We start from the raw sequence: 18,821 nt of genomic DNA, 5'->3' as shown, positions 1-18,821 counted from the left end.
AAAAATATCTGCAGAAAGTAGACTTCAACAATCAATAACAAAATGCAGCTCTTTACAAAAAGAAAATATTTTAGATTAATGATCAAAAACATGAATCATCACTCAGATAGAATAAAATATGAAAGTGTTTGTTCCTTCGCTTTGTTAAAAACAGACTTCTGCCGCTGCCTGGTGCCAAAACAAGCCGAGTCACTTTAGTTTGAAATAAAACTCTTCTTATTTGAGGCCATTTGAGGAAGATTATACTTTTTTACAACAAAACCTGTCAGGAGTGAAGGAGGAGTCATTAAAAAACTACAAAGAAATGCTGAAAACAAATTGAATATTTAAATCAGACACCTGCTAGGCATTATGTTATACTGAGTTCTGCTGTACAGTCCCCATTAAAAGTAGCTGAAGTAGCTGTTAGCCACTCCTGTTAGCAGTTAGTACGGATGTTCAGACAACTGTCACTGGATCGCTGTGGCACTGAAGTAAACTTGAAAACATGAAGATTCTCAGGTAGGGTCTGCAGCATCTTTCTCTCAGTTTTTTATCTTTATCAGAACATGAAAGTCACACTGAATCTATAAATATGTGTGTTCAGATTGTACTGCCTTATGACTCTAAGAAGGAGCAAAGTGTTCTACAGTGTTTTAATGTCCTCCATGACCCACGTTAACAAACAGATCCGAGCTTTAACAACATTTTTTCTTTCCTACATTTAGAAAAGCAAACCCATTCGAATAATAAACCCAAATATTTCCTCACATAAATGCAGTATATTTGCACCAAAGCAGCTGTTTTGCAATGTCTTGCTACAGGGTTTTGATGGTGGACCTGTCCTTTTCTTTCAGGTCTCTGAACGACTCAAAGCTGGTCGTCTTCTTTAAGTTCTTCAGACTGTACTTTTTGTTGACATACGAGACGTGCCGAACAGACCGCAACACGGTGGCTCTGAAGCTCTGTGTTCTGGCCGTGAAGAGGATGAAGATCTGAAACCCCTGAACACAGCAGAGCAGGAAGACGAAGGTTAGCCTCTTTATTCCAAACTCCATTCAAAAATTTGATTGCATGAGCTGTACAAGGTTACACATTACACATATTTAAAAGTTTAAATTCATCTTCCAAGCACTTCCTTATCTAATTTTCATAAAGTAGCTCCTGTGTCTGAGCATAAAGGTGTAGAACAAAATACTTTAAAAACAAATGAACATGTTCATGTAAAATGTAACTGTGTACATATGCATATACACTTTTGTTTTTGCTCCCATTTGAATTTGGCAGTACATCCAACCGGCTTCACAACCCCAGACCACGTGTAACCACACCAGCCCAGGACTTCCACATCCAGCATCTTGACCTCCAAGATCGTCTGAGACCAGCCACCCGGACAGCTGCTGCAACAATCGGTTTGCATAACCAAAGAATTTCTGCACAAACTGTCAGGAACTGTCTCAGTGAAGCTCATCTGCAGGCTCGTCGTTCTCATCAGGATCTCAACCTGGCTGCAACTTCGCACAGCCATTGAAGAGAAGTGGACCAACACTCAACACAGTGGGCCACAATCAACAGCCTGATCAACTCTATGCGAAGGAGATGTGTTGCACCGCGTGAGGCAAATGGTGTTCACACCAGATACTGACTGGTTTCCTGATCCGCCCCCCGGACCCCACCAGAACCCCCCAATATAGCGAAACTGCACATTTTGGATTGGCATTTTGTTGTGGCCAGCCAAAGGCCTTTTATTGTGGCCAGCCTAAGGCCTTTTATTGTGGCCAGCCTAAGGCACACCTGTGCAATACTCATGCTGTCTGATCAGCATCTTGATATGCCACACCTGTGAGGTGGATGGATTATCTCGGCAAAGGAGAAGTGCTCTCTAACACAGATTTTGACAGATTTGTGAACAATGTGAGAGAAACAAAAGTGTTGCGTTTAGAATTTTGTTCAATATTTGTTTTTGTTTTTTAAAGGAAATGGTAAACTGTATTTCTGTGACTGGAAGTATTGTATTTTGCCAATAACAATATTTGGGGAGGAAAAAGAAGCAAGTGAACAATGTTTTCATATAAATTGTGATATCAAAGTAACGTACCTGTGTTGTTGTACAGAGGCAGAAGACGATGCTGAAGACCAGGTGGGTGTGTCCTGTAGTGACGAGCACCAGGTACCCCAGAGTCCAAGACAGACCCAGTAAGACCGACAGAGAAAAGCTGATGAGGAACTTCTTCCACAAGGACCGACGGTTGTTGCTGCGCATCAGAAACAGGTTTGTGAATTAAAGTTTTTTTTTTAAAGGTTCAGTGTGTAATATTTTGAGGATCTGAGGAACGGAAATAAGATCCATAACTATGTTTTCAGTGGTGTATAAAGACCTTACATAATGAAGCATTGTGTTTTTATTCCCTTACAATGAGCCTTTTTTATCTACATGACCGCGGGCACCCCCTCTGTAGAGGTCACAGTATTTTGTCATCATGTTTCTACAGTAGCCGACAACGGACAAACAGCGCTACAGAGTGCGTTTCATCATCACGGCTTTCTTCTTCTGCTTGTGTAATTCCGGCAGTGTCGACGCTATTACTACATTAAATGCGTCCATAGAGGAAGAAGCGGAAATAATAATAATATACAGTCTCTGAGTAGTCCTCCGGTTTATTAGAAGTAAGAAGAGAAATGACATTTGGACAAATGAACGTGCACACATTATTTAGCACAGCGCTGACAGCCTGTGGATCTTTATAAGATGAAGCCAGAGGAGTTGGGCCAGATACAAACAGCTGACGCTGTTCCCGGATGGAAGGCTATAACGCTAATGTGGGACAGATGTTTTCAAAGTGGATGTTTTCTGCTGGACAGGTAAATACTTTAGCGATACAAATGAAAGCTGTTGTTTGATAGCTTTAGCTTAGAGAGCCGTGTTTCTCATGTCAGTGGTTTGAAATATATAACGTTAGTTGGATTAATTTCATGTCGCCTACTGATTCTCCAGCATGTGGGTTGGCTTTGCCGGTTACGTTAGCAAGACAATCAGCTGATCATAGCGTTAGCTTAGAGCATGGAAGCATCAGCCAGCTAAACTTTTACTGTCCTGCTGGGAAAATCATGTACTTGGATTAGGTTTATGTAGTTACTCTCTCTCCAGCACTCTCACGGCAGCATCCAGCATCGAAGCTCAGATCAGAAAAATATGTAGTTGGATTGTAACTTCATGTAGTTCTTCTCCAGCGCTCTCTTATGGCTTTGTTACATGGACAGAAATGTGTTGTTACCTTCTCGAGACAAACAGCTGATGAATAGTATTAGTAATGAAACGGTAACAGCAGGGAAGCTCAGATCAGCAGCTAAACTTCACATTTTACTCTCGTGGAAAACATGTATTTCTTTTTACTGCTAATGGTGATATATAACAAGTGACCAATAATGAATACTGTCAGAATTTGCATTAAAAAGATGTTTTTTTGGGATATTGCTTCCCACTGTGCACACAAATGTGTAATTTGTACTTTCACATTTTTAAATGCCCATTAAAAACGTTGCACTGTTTTACCACAAGCTGAAATTATGGCTGTCAGTACTACAGTTTCTGTTGTACTTCAAAAGATAAAAAAAGACATTTTGGTAATATTTGCATGCTTATCTAATTAAGCAAAGGCAAAAGAGCCTTGATCCTCACCTGACAATGCCTTTGTAAGCTTCTTGTATTATGTGGTTAATAATGGGCTGTGGTGCACAAACAGTGAGGCTCACATTGTCCTGGTATCTGTCAGTGGTCTTACTTGATGCACTAGATGTGATAGTGTGTGGTATGTTAGTCCAGATGAGCCAACCCTCCCAAGTTGTAAAATACTGTATTACAGGAGTATGAGACATCATGTAGCACTTCATTTCTTAATGAATAATTAAGTAATTTCTTAATATATCAATGTAAAGAAACCTGATTTCTTGACTGGCAACTCTCTGCTATCTCATAGATGACATCTTTGTCCTGTCTCAGGCACCGTAGCTATACATCTTGCTTGGATATGGGGAGGGGGGTTGAAATTCTTGTAATTCGCAACCCCCACCACTAGATGTCACTAAAACTTACACACTTAACCAAACAAAACAACAATGAATGCTGTTTGTTTTGATCTTAACCCTACTTTATCCCATTTACCTTGTTTATTGAAATATTACAATATTCTCAAAATATTGTGACGTAATTCTCAAAACCTCCAGCAGCCCTAATACTTCATCATAAATGTGGGTCATGTTTCTTGGTTTGGGTGCAACGAGCAGCCTCAATCTGCCTCGTTTGGAGAGACTTATGTTGCGTTGAAGATAAACGTTGGGAAATGAAACGTCCACTACCTTCTCAGATTGGGGTCTGTCCTGCACGTGATCAGAGAGGCCAGAACCAGCAGTACGATGTTGTAGATCAGAATCAGACCAACTGGAAGCAGGAAACCCCAAAACATCGGCTTCCCAAAGTCGAACCGTTTGGCCTTATCCAGAGCTGCGAGCCAGCAGCTAGAGGACCAAAAAGAATCAGACATGTCAGACCTGGGACTTTGTCAACAAGATTTGATCAAATACACAGAATTTTATTTTGAATTCTAATTTAGATAATTTTGATAGGTTGTAACTGGAAAATTAAGAATTGAAGAAGTGATGCAAAAAGTGTCAGTTAATAAATTAGTAAAGGTAATGATATTAATAGACCCACAATTCCTCCTGCCTGTATCCCAGAGGATTGTCAACACTGTAGGTGGCTCCCAGTGTGATTGCCATGACAACTGCTGGGACTCCTAAGAGGAGACAGGAAGTTAAAACCGTTAAACTTACTTTAAATTAAACCTTAAATTGAAAAGCATATCCTTTACTTGATGTTCGCACAATGTTCTATTAGGAAATCATAATGGTCATTAACTGTTTGGGCTCAGACTTTGATGTACTTCAACAATTTATTTAAAAGAGTTTGATATTTTGGGACGTTCTCTTTCTGACAGTGTTCAGATTAACACTCTCATGTCTGAATGCATGAAGCTACGGCCAGCAGCTCGTTAGCTTAGCGTAAAGACTGGAGCTAGCCTGATTACAGGTTGTACGTGTTGGAATATTATAATATAACAACAACAAACCTTAAGTTTTATTGATATATTTCCTCCTGTTTTATGTGTTTTATAAGTACATTTGACTTTTTAATTGAATTTCATTGTATTTAGTTTTTTTTCATCATTTCATTCTGCCAATTTATTTTAATTTTGTTTTCCTGTGTAACACATATTGCAAGATTTTTTTGATTATACATTATACAACACTTTGACTTTAAGTTTACTATACTGCACCTACTACATGCAAAAACATGGTTTGTAACACGTCTGTAGCTAAAAGCAGATGTAAGTGTGTATAAAAGTACTTGTACACTTCCTGTTGACTAACACAAGTGGAGGCTGCTGTATGTTAAAAAAAAAAGCTGAACATTACTGAAGTTTAAAAATGTCCTTATATCTGCTTCCAGCTAGGTTATAGTCCGTAAAAAACATTCATTACATGGCAACATTTGAACTTCTCGTACCCCATCCCACAGCAAGGCTGAATTTACTCCAGTGTGGAGGAAGACCACGGCGACTCTTCCGGAAAATTAGCACCAGCTGAGTGCCGTACACGCTGTTCCACATGAAGGTGGCTAACAGGAAGAACTGCAGCAGAGCCACCACCGCCGAGCACGAGCCTTGGTCCGGCTCCACGTGCTCATCAGACCCTGGGATAACGTTGGTCTGACTGTTGACCTGCACCTGAGCGTTGTTCTGTGTGCTTGAGTTTCCAACGCCAGAGAGGAAGGTGATGATGAAGGCCAGCAGGCTGAGGTAGATGCACAGCGGAGCGATTTTAGAGTTCTTGTTGGTCTGCGCCCCACGATAGTTTTTCTGAAAGCTAAAGAGAGAAGATTTGAGACACAGTTGTTATATTTTGAGAATAAGGTACTGTAGAAAACTTAAAAGCCTGATGATTCCCAGTTCTGGAGCCATGAGAAGTGTCTTTTTCCTCTGCTTTCCAAACAGATTTCTTCAGGTTTATACTGGATGAACATCAGAGATACAGATGTCCTCGGGAAGTGGAAGTCACACTGATTGAATTGATGTGTGTTCGGACTGAGAAAAACTGCGATTCTTAAGCTAATTGTGTCTCATGTGTTGCGTCTCCCTGTTCTGAAATAAAATAAAGGTAGTAAAAATGTCGTAGAGTAGCAGTAGAAAGTACTGTACTTGTTACTTTCCACCAGAGAGTGACTCTGAATAAGGGGCACTGAGGAAAGCTAACCAAAAGGCTGAAAGTGAAATGCTTAAAGAAATGCCAACCTAATTGCTAACTTAAAGAACTGACTGTGAAAGAGTAGACGGTGAGAAAGTAAACAAAATACAATGGAACATTTTGATGTAATATAGTATAACGCCTTACTTCACTTTAATGTGGTGAATGATCGTTACAACCAAACCCAGAATGGAAAAAGAAAGCCCAACGATAGAAATCATATCCAGTGCTTCTGCATATTGATATTTCTCTCTGAAGGACTGAAAAACAAAGACAGAATCACATTTTCATCATTCAAGTCTTTCAACAAGTAGCTTCAAGCAAGAAAGTGTACATCTGATTAAATACCTGATGGTCATGGTGTAACCTTTTAGCTCATCAACATGATAAATCTTTTTTGTCCAGCAGACTTCCCACAACATTCTTCTCCACTCATTTGAAATTTATTAACATTCAGTGCACACTTGTGATATTCACCCAGAGAGCAGCGAAGTTGGTGGTGTGGTTGCAGAAACATCTCAGGACTCCGTCTGAAGCGTTCCCTTTAGAGCAGCCGTCAGTGCTCCAGTCCTGCAGACTGTAGTCCCAGAAGACACAGGCGAAGTCGTACAGAGACGTCCCATTCATCATCTGAGACAGCAGCAGATACAACATCTGTAAGCCTCTAACTTTGCTCATGCATTTACACAGTTTGACCTTGTAACAGAAGAACTGAAATCAAACATCAGCTCTTTGGGAAAACAAGAGCAATTCATGCTTTTCGCAACCAAAGCGAGTCTGCATGGCGCAATCTTCGCCATGTCTACTAAGGTCCGCATACAATTTGTAACCCGTTAGCTTGTTTTGAAGTTGTTAGCCAAAAACAACAAACAAAGGAGTTCAGCATGTGTGCATGCTTACATTTGCAAGTAATTGGCAACTAATTTGATCAATTACTACAGTAATTTTTTGTACAGGTTGTAGATGTAATGTGAATGTTTGCTTGTTTTCTTGGTCTTTTTATAATTGTAAACCTGATGTCTTAAGGTTTTGGACCTGGAGAGATGGATAAAACACAACATTTGAACATTGTGAGAAATAAATAATCGATAAAATCGCAAAAGAAATCAACAGATTAATTGATAATCAGAATAGTTTTTAGTTGCAACCCTACTAATTAGCAGTAAACAGAGTGTGCAGCTGAGGCTGATGTGGAATATCATCAGTTCTGTAGGTATTTGGTCATAAAAGTGTTGGACCCATCAACACGTTGACCTTATGATGGCGCTGGACTAAAAGTCAGAGAATCACGTTATCAAGTTATTGCAACACATTCTTACTCCCAACTCAACACATGGGCGCTTAGTCAAGACCCCTTGGTGTCGCTTTTTAAGGCCCTGGGTACTCTTTAGTGTCGTTTTTCATTATACCTCCTCTACAACAGAAAAGAATCCCACAGCAGCCACTGTCATGATGAATCCACAGCAGATCATTCAGGTTTATTGGTGCCATAAAAAACAAACCATTAACAGTTCCACTGAAACAAACAGCTACTTTTTAATGGGTGACAATTAGACTGTATGGAAACAAATTTAGGTTAAAAACACAGGTTGTAGCCACAGTATCAGACTTTTACATGAAATCGTGTGTGCATTCGGGAAAAGTCGGTACAGGCCCTTAAACAATTGTTAAATTAAAATCTGATTTTCTTACCGTTGGTCTGAACAGCATCTCCACGTGTTGCGGCACCACGCTGCGCTCCTGACCTCTAACGCTGGCCGACAGGACCCTGATGGTGGCCCGTCCCCTTCTATACCGCCTCGACCTGAAGAAACGGTCGTTCTGGTAGAGGACGAAACCCAGCGAGACGTTTGATGGCTTCTGACGGCCACTGACAGCCTCTTCAGACACAAGAAGAAACTGACAGGTTTATTTGTAGAACATTTATAAAACTTTTTACAAAGATGTGCAATTTTGCATGTTTGAGACTTTAATAACCTTTATTTTATGCAGTCAACTACCATGCAGTAAAACAGCGGAGTGAGCCATAAAACAGTTTGCAGGTTCACTCAGTTGCAGTTAACTCACCTGGTGTGAATCTTATGTATATGAGGGCGTCGGCTACGAACCCGTTTTCCACCACAACTGTTGACACGTTGGTGTTCAGCTGAATTCGGTCAGCAACAAAACTGCCAGACGTTCCTAATCACAGAAACACAAACTGCTCCGTCTTCTTTGCTGCTATATTTCAGATGTTGGTTTGCAAAACAGAGAATCATTTGTTTCTTACTTCACCACCTGGCTGCACATGTGTTTATTATTATTTATTATTATTATTATTGTCCCCTTTAAGCTTCTGTAGCCCTCGACATCAACCGCTGGCTATAAAAGACGTGGACGTGGCCACCCATTTCATTTAGTTGCGGTTTTTGGGAGATCAGTGAAAAACAAATCCAGCTGTGGTGCTGACTGCCAGCAGCTTTTGGACAAAAACAAAGATAAGTTCACAAAAAAGTCCAACCTACTGTTATTGAAATGCTGCAAAAATACAGAAACATGAGGAAAGACCAGCAGTACAAACAGACAATAAAAGAAAGACTAAACCGGAGACACAGCAGGACACAGAACAGAGTTATGACTATTAACATCATAAAATTTCGCTGAACCTTTATCCAGCAGATTAAATAACACCGCAGCTGATGTGGACTTTAGACTAATTAAAAGCCTGGAGTCACCTGGACAGAGCAGGACAGACGATCATATAAAATCAGTGGGACATCATGGTGGTCTGCTGGTAAATAAAACTTTGTTCCATAATAATTCAGTCATTGGTAATTTATGATCCCTGTCCTGGCTATAGTTCTAGATGGATAAGACCAGCTTTCAAAGTGCAGAACTGAACACCTGAGAGGTTAATCAGATCATGTGACCGGCTTCAAAATCATGACACTGACCTGAGAGAGAGGTGAACTGGACTCCCTGAGTGTCTGCAGCAGGGATTTGTGCCGACTGGACCACCAGGTTTGGTTGGACTACTTGACTCTGAGACGTGTTGAGACTTTGGCTGAGGTTCACAGAGAGCTGGTCCAGGGTCACCGTAAGGCTGGCCACAAAATACACAGAAATATATAGAAATACTAACATTGTCAAATCTGCAGGGTAAAAAATTCAGATGAAATGAAAGGCTGAACTCGACTTTAGGCACTGCTCATTTACCAACTGAAAACCATTTGGCAACCGGCAGCGCTTGTAGAAGCAGCAGCCGGTAGCTCCTTCAAACTTCGCTACTTTTGTTTTTTATTTGTTTTTTATGGCTTTTTTTCCAAACATGCGTTACCTCTGACATTAGTACTGTCATTGGAAGATGAAGACGGGGTTTTTGGATTAAAGAGCAGCAGACCACTATCCACCCGGCCCAAACAACCGGACCTGGCGCCACGGCGGGTGATCGCTCAGAGGAGAGGAAAGAGAGCCAGTGAGGAGCCATGCTGGCCCAGCTGGGATTTAATTCTGCTTCTAAAGATCCGGTCTGGACCAAAAGGGACTCATGTTGACCAGACAACAGAATTCAGAGACTGTTGTGCCCACTTCGTTACAGAGACCTGCCCAATCAACAGCCCGGATCAAGCACTCGGCAGGTGGTCCAGGTTCTGAGCTGTCAGAGCAAGTCTCCGCCCAGATGAGAGAAGGTGGACTCTGTGTTTTACAGGGTTTTTCGGGGTAGATACGTGTCTGTATATATGTATAAAGAAAGTGTATTGTTTTATTTTATTATTATATATTTATATGTTACCATATTTTAATACAAGCCTCCACTTAATTACATGTTGTGTGTGCAGCATGAAGGAACTACACATTTGGTTTCGTTATGTAGCCTTGTGCTGTTTAATGACTAACAACCTTGTACCTGAAATCAAACAGCCAAGTGGATGCATTTAAAGTCCGAAGAGAGTTTGTAAGAGAAAGTATTGAAAACTGTTGTTTGGTCAGATTCTTCGGATCTTGTTTTATTCATTTAGAAAACTAACAAACGGCTTTAAAATCTGAAGTATTGACATCAGGATTTTTCTTGTCTCTTTTAAGGCTCCTGTAGGGCTTCGATCTCAAGCCAAAACAGCATCAAGTGAGTGTCCCGGCTTTTATTAAATGCAGATGAAGCTGGTGTAAAGCTCTGATTCATTGTTGAGGAACTTGTAAATAGCTTTCACATCAATATCCAAGTCATGATTACAACAGAGGAACTGGGGATTTCTTTTCTGAAAGCTCTGATATGAACTGAAAACCAAACAACTGTGGACACCTCATTTTCAAGCTAATTTAACCCTATTTTGATCCTGAATCCCCCACTTCAGCTACAGTCAAACGTATTTCTGTCATGAGAAAACTTCTCTCCCCAGCTTCTGGCTACAATGGGTCTGTAAAGGTGAACATTTTTTACACGGAACACATGGGCGATTAAACCTGAGATGTGAACAAGCTAGCAGAGGCAGATTCTTTGCAGTAATTGTAACAAAGATAAGATGAAGTTTACCCCAGAGTAGCGTTGTTTTCCTGGCTATCGTCCGGCATGCTGGCATTCAGCAGCTGGCTGACTGTAGCTACTGCTGCCACCCTGACAGTCTGCAATGCAAACATTAACACGGCACACACCGAGTATAGTTACATCAAAATATGTATTAAAAGTGATATATAAGTACATTTAAGTTTTTATCCTTCAAATTATCACTATTGTATAGTCGTCGTAGCTTGGTCATGGCCGTCTACTGCACACTTTAAACTTAGTTTTAAAAGAACAGTTTGTTCTTCTTCAGATTCGTTGACAGTTTGTACCTCTGTGGCGTTTGGAGACAGCAGCAGTGTGTTGGCAATCTGAGCTGCAGTTGTAACATTTTCTGCCGTTAGCTCTTCGGGGTTGGAGGTCAGAATTTGAGTGCTGCTCGCCAGCATCTCTAAATCAGCTGGACTAGTAAGCTGAGAGAGGAAAGAAATTTGCTTTCATTCATGCAAAATGTTATCCTTAACCTGAACTAAATATGGGATGGGATGTTCCTTTCTACATCAATGCCAAAACTGGCCATTAAGCTGGAATTGTTTGTTTTTAACAAATTAACATTCAGCCTTTCCTTCACTGTTTCCTGTGATGTGATTCTCACATTTTGTTGTATGTCACTGAGCGTCTGGTCACACTGGAGCACCTGTGGTGGACAGAAACTCAGTGTTCCGTTCTTCATGGAACATCTAGACAAAGCCTCTGGTTTACCAGCTGGGTGGAAATTTAAAAAGGGTTGGAAAGAAAAACACCAGAATATTATGGATGGTTGTCACTTACAGGTTGATAGATAACAATAGATGAATATGTAGAGTGATGGTTGGTCGAAACTCACCACCACTCGTTCCTTTGGGACATTTTTGCTCAGAATATGCAAACCAGCCGATGGGTGTGCGCGGGAACAGGTATTCATTGAGCTTATCTGCTTCACAGAAATTTCCTAAGAGGACAAGTTTAACAAAAATCAGCTGCTTTTTTGACTTGCTGGTCAGTTGGCCTTGGAAAGGAGGTTGACATTAACACTAAATAATGATCTGCTACTAAGTGTTGATGTTCTATTGAGTTGGTAAACAAGACGCTTGAAGGTGTGTTCAGACAGAACATGAGGCAAATTGTAGATGAGGTGTGATTTCATTCAAAGGCCAAAAAAGATGTGACTGGATGCAAGTTTGTTTGATTTGAAAATGTCTCAAATGAAGATTGAGTGTCGTCTGCATACAGTGTTAATTCATAGACTCCATATGCTGGTGTGACCTTAAGAACTTGCTCAGTATTTGACTAAGAAATTGTATTTTTTATTAATGGTATGAGTTTAAATTTATAAATCAAAAGACTATGTGGTGAAACAAAACTAAAATTGTGACAGGATAGCAGTACCCAAAATGAGTGTTAGCCTGCTGTTGATTTGACAAGAAAGTGGAGCCCACGAAATACTCAATAAATACGATTTTGGGGCGAATGGTAGCTAGAGGATTTCCGCTTGAGAACAGATCAGAAGCAACTTTAATATTTTTAGAAATAATTAGAAAAAACTGTGGACTGTACTTCTGTTGCTAAACCTGACTCACCTACTGAGCATGTTGCTCCGGTCCATTCATCAGGACAGATACAGACACCATTCAGTGATATCCCACCGTTTTTACAAACCAGAGGAGTGGTAGTGGGGGGGGTGGTAGTAGTAGTAGTAGGATGAGTAGTGGTAGTAGTAGTAGTAGTAGTAGTAGTAGTAGTAGTAGTAGTAGGATGAGTAGTGGTAGTAGTAGTAGTAGTAGGATGAGTAGTGGTAGTAGTAGTAGTAGGATGAGTAGTAGTAGTAGTAGGATGAGTAGTAGTAGTAGGATGAGGAGTTGTAAGAATAGGAATAGTAGGAGGAGGATCAGTAGCGTTACTAGTAGTATTAGGAGGATGAGTTGTAAGAATAGTCGTGGGAGGAGGAGGAGGAGGAGTAAAAGTATTAGGAGGATCAGTAGCGGTAGTAGTTGTATTTATAGTATTAGGAGGATCAGTAGCGGTAGTAGTTGTATTAGTAGTATTAGGAGGATCAGTAGCGGCAGTAGTTGTATTAGTAGTATTAGGAGGATCAGTAGCGGCAGTAGTAGTATTAGGAGGATCAGTAGCGGCAGTAGTAGTATTAGTAGTATTAGGAGGATCAGTAGCGGCAGTAGTTGTATTAGTAGTATTAGGAGGATCAGTAGCGGCAGTAGTAGTATTAGTAGTATTAGGAGGATCAGTAGCGGCAGTAGTTGTATTAGTAGTATTAGGAGGATCAGTAGCGGCAGTAGTAGTATTAGTAGTATTAGGAGGATCAGTAGCGGCAGTAGTTGTATTAGTAGTATTAGGAGGATCAGTAGCGGCAGTAGTAGTATTAGTAGTATTAGGAGGATCAGTAGCGGCAGTAGTAGTATTTGTAGTATTAGGAGAATCAGTAGCGGTAGTAGTAGTAGTATTAGGAAGATGAGTAGTTGTAGTGGTATTAGGAGGAGGAGTTGTAAGAATAGTAGTGGGAGGAGGAGGAGGAGGAGGAATAGTGGAAGGAGGAGGAGTAAGAAGAGGAGGAGGAGTAGAAGTCAACGTTGGTTGACTAAGTGGATCTGCACTGGTAGTTGAATAAGTGGCTAAAGTACTTGCAGTATTGGGATAAGAGGTGGTACTGGTCAGATCACTGCTAGTTGTAGTTGTTGTAGTAGCATTGAGGAAGTCGGAAGCGGTTAAAGTCGTTGCAGTACTGGGATAAGATAAGGTATGGGAGAAGGTACTGGTCAGATCTCTGCTAGTTGTAGTTGTAGTATTTTGGTGGTAAGTTATAGTGGTTTGTCCAGTAGCATTGGTTTGGTCAGTAGGAACAGTAAAAGAAGCATCAGCAGTAGTAGTAGGAGAAGAAGTAGTAGTAGTAAAGGGAACAGTAGCAGAATCAACAGTGGCAGTAGCGGTAGAAGCTAGTATTGGGAATACAGTGTTGGAGGTTTGGTCGGTGGTATTTGATGCTGATGATGTTGTAGTGGTGGACTGTGCTCCAGTTCTAGAGGCGGCCAAAGGAACAGCTGTGAGGAGACACAACATTTTTACAATAATTAGACTGGATAGGACAAAGTTGTTACTGTGCAGTCAAACTGTGATCCAACTCTAAAACCCAAGTAAGGGTCAAGCTAGCTGCTCTGTGAGGCTCTACTTACACACAGCAATGTTTTGAACTAAATGCTAATGTGGTGGGGAAAGGTTTCCCAAGTGCAGGTTAATGTGTGGTGGTGTTGAATGCAGCCTTGACTTTGCTCCTCCTCTGACTAGCCTCCTTATTAGACTTAGGTTATATAAGACACCTGTGTTCCCTTGCTCTCTCTCTGCGTCCTGATCTGTCCCTGCTGTGGTTGTGGTTGGTCTTGTGGCCTAGGTATGTGAAAGGAATAATTTCATGCACATCTATTTCCCCTTAACAGTTGATTCTGTTGCTCACCTGCTCCTTGACCCTGTTAGGAACCTCCTTTTCTCCTGCCCTGTGACTGTTGCTTCTTCATGACCCATCTCAGAGGTGGTGAGTAGATGCATGGTTTTAAATGTATTTTAATGTAGTAAGGTTGAGCCTGGCTAATTGTTTCCCTCACTTTTCCAGGTTCCTCGTTGTTTTACACCACTGCTGTTTTGTCCCTTTTAGGCTCAATCCCAACTTTACTCGTCTTCGTCTTTTTCTTCTCATAAGGCAAATTTTCCGTGATGTTTCTCTCGCTTCAGAGCTTCCTCTGGTAACCCCAGTGTTTCACATCATGCCACTAAGAACTGTGGGCAATTCTCTCAGGCAAAGTCTGCAGAAATGCAGAGTTAAAAGGGTGTAAAAAGGGCTCAAAATGTCCACGGAAGAGCCCTCGCGCACTTGACAGTTTGAAAGTGGGACGGCCCTAAGCCCTCACGGACATCCCAGGAATGCGCCTCAAAGTCACACTGGGAATGGGCTGTAGTTTCCTGTTTTGTCCCCCTTTTTTGTTTGTTATCCAACGAAGGTTAAAATCAAGGGCAACTGGACTTGGTTGAAGATACTGGAAGACGTTTCGTCCCTCATCCAAAGGACTTCTTCAGTTCTGACTGGCAGGGAAACTCAGCTATTTAACCTCAGTGGGGTCGTTATCCCGGGTCATCAATACCGCTGGTTCGTTAGTGTTCCTTGTTGCTGTGACGACAGTCGTTACGGTCGTTAAGACTACCTGTGGCCAAGACTGAACGACCATCGTTGGTATCTTCACCTGAGGCCAATAGGTTACGTTTGTTGAGTTTCCTGGGAAGTGATGAAAGGACAGCATTGTAAGTGGGGGATAAGTGGTGGCGTAGACCCCCTCCCCTGTTCAATGACGGCTTCTCCACCCTGGTGTAGATGCTTCCTTGACACCTCTTTCAAACCATCCATCTTCTCTGTCTAAAATGTGCACCTGGTGGTCCTCAAACGAGTGTCCTCTGTCCTTCAGATGTAAGTAGACAGCAGAGTCTTGACCTGAGGAGTTGGCCCTTCTGTGTTGAGCCATGCGTTTGTGTAGTGGTTGTTTAGTCTCCCCAATATACAGGTCTGTGCATTCCTCACTGCATTGGACCGCAGACACTAGATTGCTTTTCTTGTGTTTGGGTGTGCGGTCTTTGGGGTGGACCAGCATCTGTCTTAGTGTGTTCTTGGGTTTAAAAAACACAGGGATGTTATGTTTGTTGAAAATCCTCCTGAGTTTCTCTGATACTCCAGACACGTATGGCATCACAATGTTGTTGTATTTGACCTTCTTTTCCTCCCTTGTAGTTTTGTTCTTCTTGGATCTTTGGCTGTTTTCACAAAGGTCCATTTAGGGTATCCACAGGCTGTAAGTGCCCCCTTCAGGTGGTTCTGTTCCTTCTCTCTGGCTTGGGCGCTTGTTGGTATGTTTTCCGCTCTGTGGTGCAGTGTTCTCATGACCCCTGGCTTGTGCTCCAGTGGGTGGTGGGAATCGAACAGTAGGTATTGGTCTGTGTGTGGGGTTTTCTGTAAACACCAATCTGCAGGCTCCCGTCCTCTTCAATGTGTACAGCGCAGTCCAGGAAGGCCAAACTGTTGTTGTGAACATCTTCTCGTGTGAACTTGATGTTACTGTCCACAGAGTTGATGTGTTCTGTGAAGGCTTGCACTTCCTGACTTTTAATTTTGACCCAGGTGTCGTCCACATATCTGTACCAGTGGCTCGGTGCTGTTCCTCTGAAGGAGTTGAGGGCTTTATTCTCCACTTCTTCCATGTAGATGTTGGCCACAATCGGGGATACCGGTGAGCCCGTGGCACAGCCATGCTTCTGTCTGTAGAATCCACCGTTGTACTGGAAGTAGGTGGTGTTTAGACAGAGGTCGAGTAATTTGCAGATTTGGTCAGGGCTGAGGCTAGTTCTGTTGTCCAGGGTGTTGTCTTGTGTTAGCCGTTTCCTAACGGTTTCTACTGCCTCTATGGTGGGGATGCAGGTGAACAAAGAAGTCACGTCATAGGATACCATGGTTTCATCTGGATCCAGTTTTAGTCCTCGAACTTTGTTCACAAAGTCAATAGAGTTTTGGACGTGGTGAGGCGTGTTTCCCACCAATGGCGCTAAGATGGTGGAAATGTGTTTGGCAATGTTGTAGGTGACCGAGTTAATGCTGCTGATTATCGGCCTGAGTGGGGCTCCTTCTTTGTGTATCTTGGGTAGTCCATAAATGCATGGAATGGCTTCTCCAGGATACAAACGGTAATATTGTTCACGGGTGATGGTGTTGTCCTTCTGTAACTGTTGTAGACATTCTATGGCCTTTTTCTTATATCCGCTGGTTGGGTCTCGTCTCAGTGTCTCATACGTGTTTGTGTCCATTAGTAGTGTGTTGACTTTGTTCTGGTAGTCTGCTGTGTTAAGGACTACCGTGCATCTTCCTTTGTCCGCAGGTAGGATAGTGATGTTTTGATCCTTGCTCAGAGATGTCACAGCCTTCCTTTCTTGGATGGTGAGGTTGGAAGGGGGGGGCTTCGCATTAGAAAGGGCTGCAGATACCTTTAGTCTGAGCTGTTCCGCTTCTGTTTCTGTTAATTTGTTTTTCCTAATGGCCGATTCTGTGGCTGTGATGAGGTCTACTATCGGTAGTTGCTGTGGTGTAATGGCGACGTTTAATCCTTTGGCCAGAACGTCTTTCTCTGGTTGGGTGAGTTCCCTATCTGAAAGGTTTTTCACCCATCTGTTGTCTGTTTCAAGTGTTGTGGGGTTCTTGTCCTTTCTCCTCCAAGACAATTCTCCTGTTTTTAGTTTGTTTTTGCTCTAGTTTAATGTTTGGTTTAGTTCCACCTTTTCCATATTTGGTTATCTTTCTGTTTATAATTTGTACTACTTTGGTTTAGATCTGATTTGCTATAGTTGTATGTTCTTGTGTGGTGTTGGCAATATAGTTTGCCCTTGTTCAGCCAACTGGGTTACTTTATTGCTGTGAGGTTTGTAGTGCTGCACTTAACGTGGGTAGTGGTACCACTCCTGGCCTCTCAGTGTAGTCTGCCTCTCCACAAGTGACCTCTGCTTAGTTTTGGTTAGCTATTTTGGGGCGCTGGATTTATATATGTACTTTATTTGAATTCATATTAAAGTCGTTTTAAAATAATTGTAATAAAATAAGTTGTTTTTATCTACCATTTTAGTGCTTATTGCTGCTTCACATTTCCTTTCAACAGTTCCAGCCCCAGATTGTTTGTTTTTGCAATTAAAAACATTAAAAATGTATTTTGCTATATTTTGAATCACATCTGCCTCTAACGTTCCTGTGTGCTTTTTTTTTTCTCTTATTGTCCAAATAATCAAGACAGTATTTCCTGGAGTGCAATTCCCTAGGTGGTGTAGTTAGTCTTTCATTCATCCCCCCCCCCCCCCCCTTCCTGGTTCACCATGCCAACATCAGCATGCTAACAAAATGGAAATTCTAACATTTTGATGTTTAGCAGGAACAATGTTAACCATCGTAGTTAGCATGCTAGCTAACTGGCAGTAAACACAGTCAGTCACAAGTCTTTAGTTACAAAGTGTTGGACACTAACATGTTAATGAGACTACATGGCTAGCATTAGAATTATATTGTCATATCATATTGTAACCATACCTATTGGTATCCATTATATTGAGGCTGCCCATGTTTTGTACAAAAAAGAAATAAAGAATAGTAGTTGAGAGATTTCAGTCTGGACCAAAGTGGAGGACTGACTGAACTTGCTCTCAATCGACAAGCTGCTAACGTGCTTCAACATTTTTAAAGATTCAGTGTGTAATATTTCTGAGGGTTTATCGACTGAAATGCAACATATCTGACTGTTTTCTGTGGTGTATAAAGACCTTTCATAATGAACATGTTTTTAGGCAGACAGGTCGGGACAGATGCAGACAGTTGATGACAGAAATCACTGATGTAATCATTGCAGATTTTCCCAGATGGAAGGCTTTGATGTGCGACAGATGTTTTCATACGGTGCTGAAGTTTTCTGTTTTCTGCTGGACAGGTAATTAACTTAAATTTGTCAGACTTTGGTGATGTAAATGAAAACTGTTGTTTGATATCTGTAGCTAGAAGCTCTCAGAGATGTCATGTCAGTGGTGTAAAATATGTACTTGGATTAATTTCATATAGTGTGTGTCTCTGTCTCTGTGGCCAGTGTGACCACTGAATATTATTGGCAATTAAACTGTACCAGTATTTCTTTTTACTGCTAATAGTGATGAGATGAGGAGACCGTGTGCCTATTAAGTGACCAATAATGAAAACTTTCAGAATTTGCAATAAAAAAATCTTGGATATTGCTTCACTACTTAGTACACAAATGTGTAATTTGTGCTTTCACATACTAAAGGTCCACTAAAAAAAATTAAACCGTTTTACAAGCTGAAATTATGGCAGTCAATACTACTTTTTGTTTCTGTTGTATTTCAAAAAATTAAAAAACCTTTTGGTAAGATTTGAATGAATGTTGTCTAAGCGTGAGAGGAGCCTTGATCCTCACCTGACAATGCCTTTGTAAAC

General features: G+C 41.3%; 2 protein-coding genes, 2 long non-coding RNA genes and 1 pseudogene across 5 annotated transcripts; 3 read left to right on the top strand and 2 right to left on the bottom strand.

Annotated features, from left to right (window-relative positions):
* The window catches only part of LOC119887775, an 878,746-nt pseudogene that overhangs the window by 276,449 nt on the left and 583,476 nt on the right, over positions 1-18,821 (top strand).
* LOC119913191 (adhesion G-protein coupled receptor G7-like) lies at positions 109-4,772 on the bottom strand. Its single transcript, XM_038732581.1, has 4 exons — positions 4,691-4,772; positions 4,336-4,494; positions 2,078-2,234; positions 109-983 (listed from the first exon to the last, which is right to left on the bottom strand). The coding sequence occupies exons 1-4, from the start codon at positions 4,753-4,755 to the stop codon at positions 798-800; spliced, it is 567 nt and encodes a 188-aa protein (XP_038588509.1). The 5' UTR covers positions 4,756-4,772; the 3' UTR covers positions 109-797.
* Positions 5,557-8,117, top strand: LOC119917675. The gene is made up of 3 exons (XR_005447320.1): positions 5,557-5,834; positions 6,761-6,935; positions 7,987-8,117. It is a non-coding gene; the product is annotated as an uncharacterized LOC119917675 (long non-coding RNA).
* Positions 5,894-11,494, bottom strand: LOC119910039 (adhesion G-protein coupled receptor G7-like). Its single transcript, XM_038728432.1, has 8 exons — positions 11,412-11,494; positions 11,089-11,229; positions 10,790-10,878; positions 9,213-9,361; positions 8,347-8,460; positions 7,972-8,159; positions 6,757-6,909; positions 5,894-6,539 (listed from the first exon to the last, which is right to left on the bottom strand). The coding sequence occupies exons 1-8, from the start codon at positions 11,487-11,489 to the stop codon at positions 6,423-6,425; spliced, it is 1,029 nt and encodes a 342-aa protein (XP_038584360.1). The 5' UTR covers positions 11,490-11,494; the 3' UTR covers positions 5,894-6,422.
* On the top strand, positions 14,144-18,441 carry LOC119917961. Of its 2 annotated transcripts, none has more exons than XR_005447379.1 (3): positions 14,144-14,195; positions 14,279-14,336; positions 18,226-18,441. It is a non-coding gene; the product is annotated as an uncharacterized LOC119917961 (long non-coding RNA). The 2 variants fall into 2 exon arrangements; XR_005447374.1 differs by lacking the exon at positions 18,226-18,441 and adding an exon at positions 14,415-14,468.

This window comes from Micropterus salmoides, unplaced genomic scaffold (genome assembly GCF_014851395.1).
Source record: "Micropterus salmoides isolate LMB-PRFRI ecotype aquatic unplaced genomic scaffold, ASM1485139v1 Ms_hic_scaffold_1, whole genome shotgun sequence".
NCBI classification, from domain to species: Eukaryota; Metazoa; Chordata; class Actinopteri; order Centrarchiformes; family Centrarchidae; genus Micropterus; species Micropterus salmoides.
This window is presented reverse-complemented; position numbering and strand designations above follow the sequence as displayed.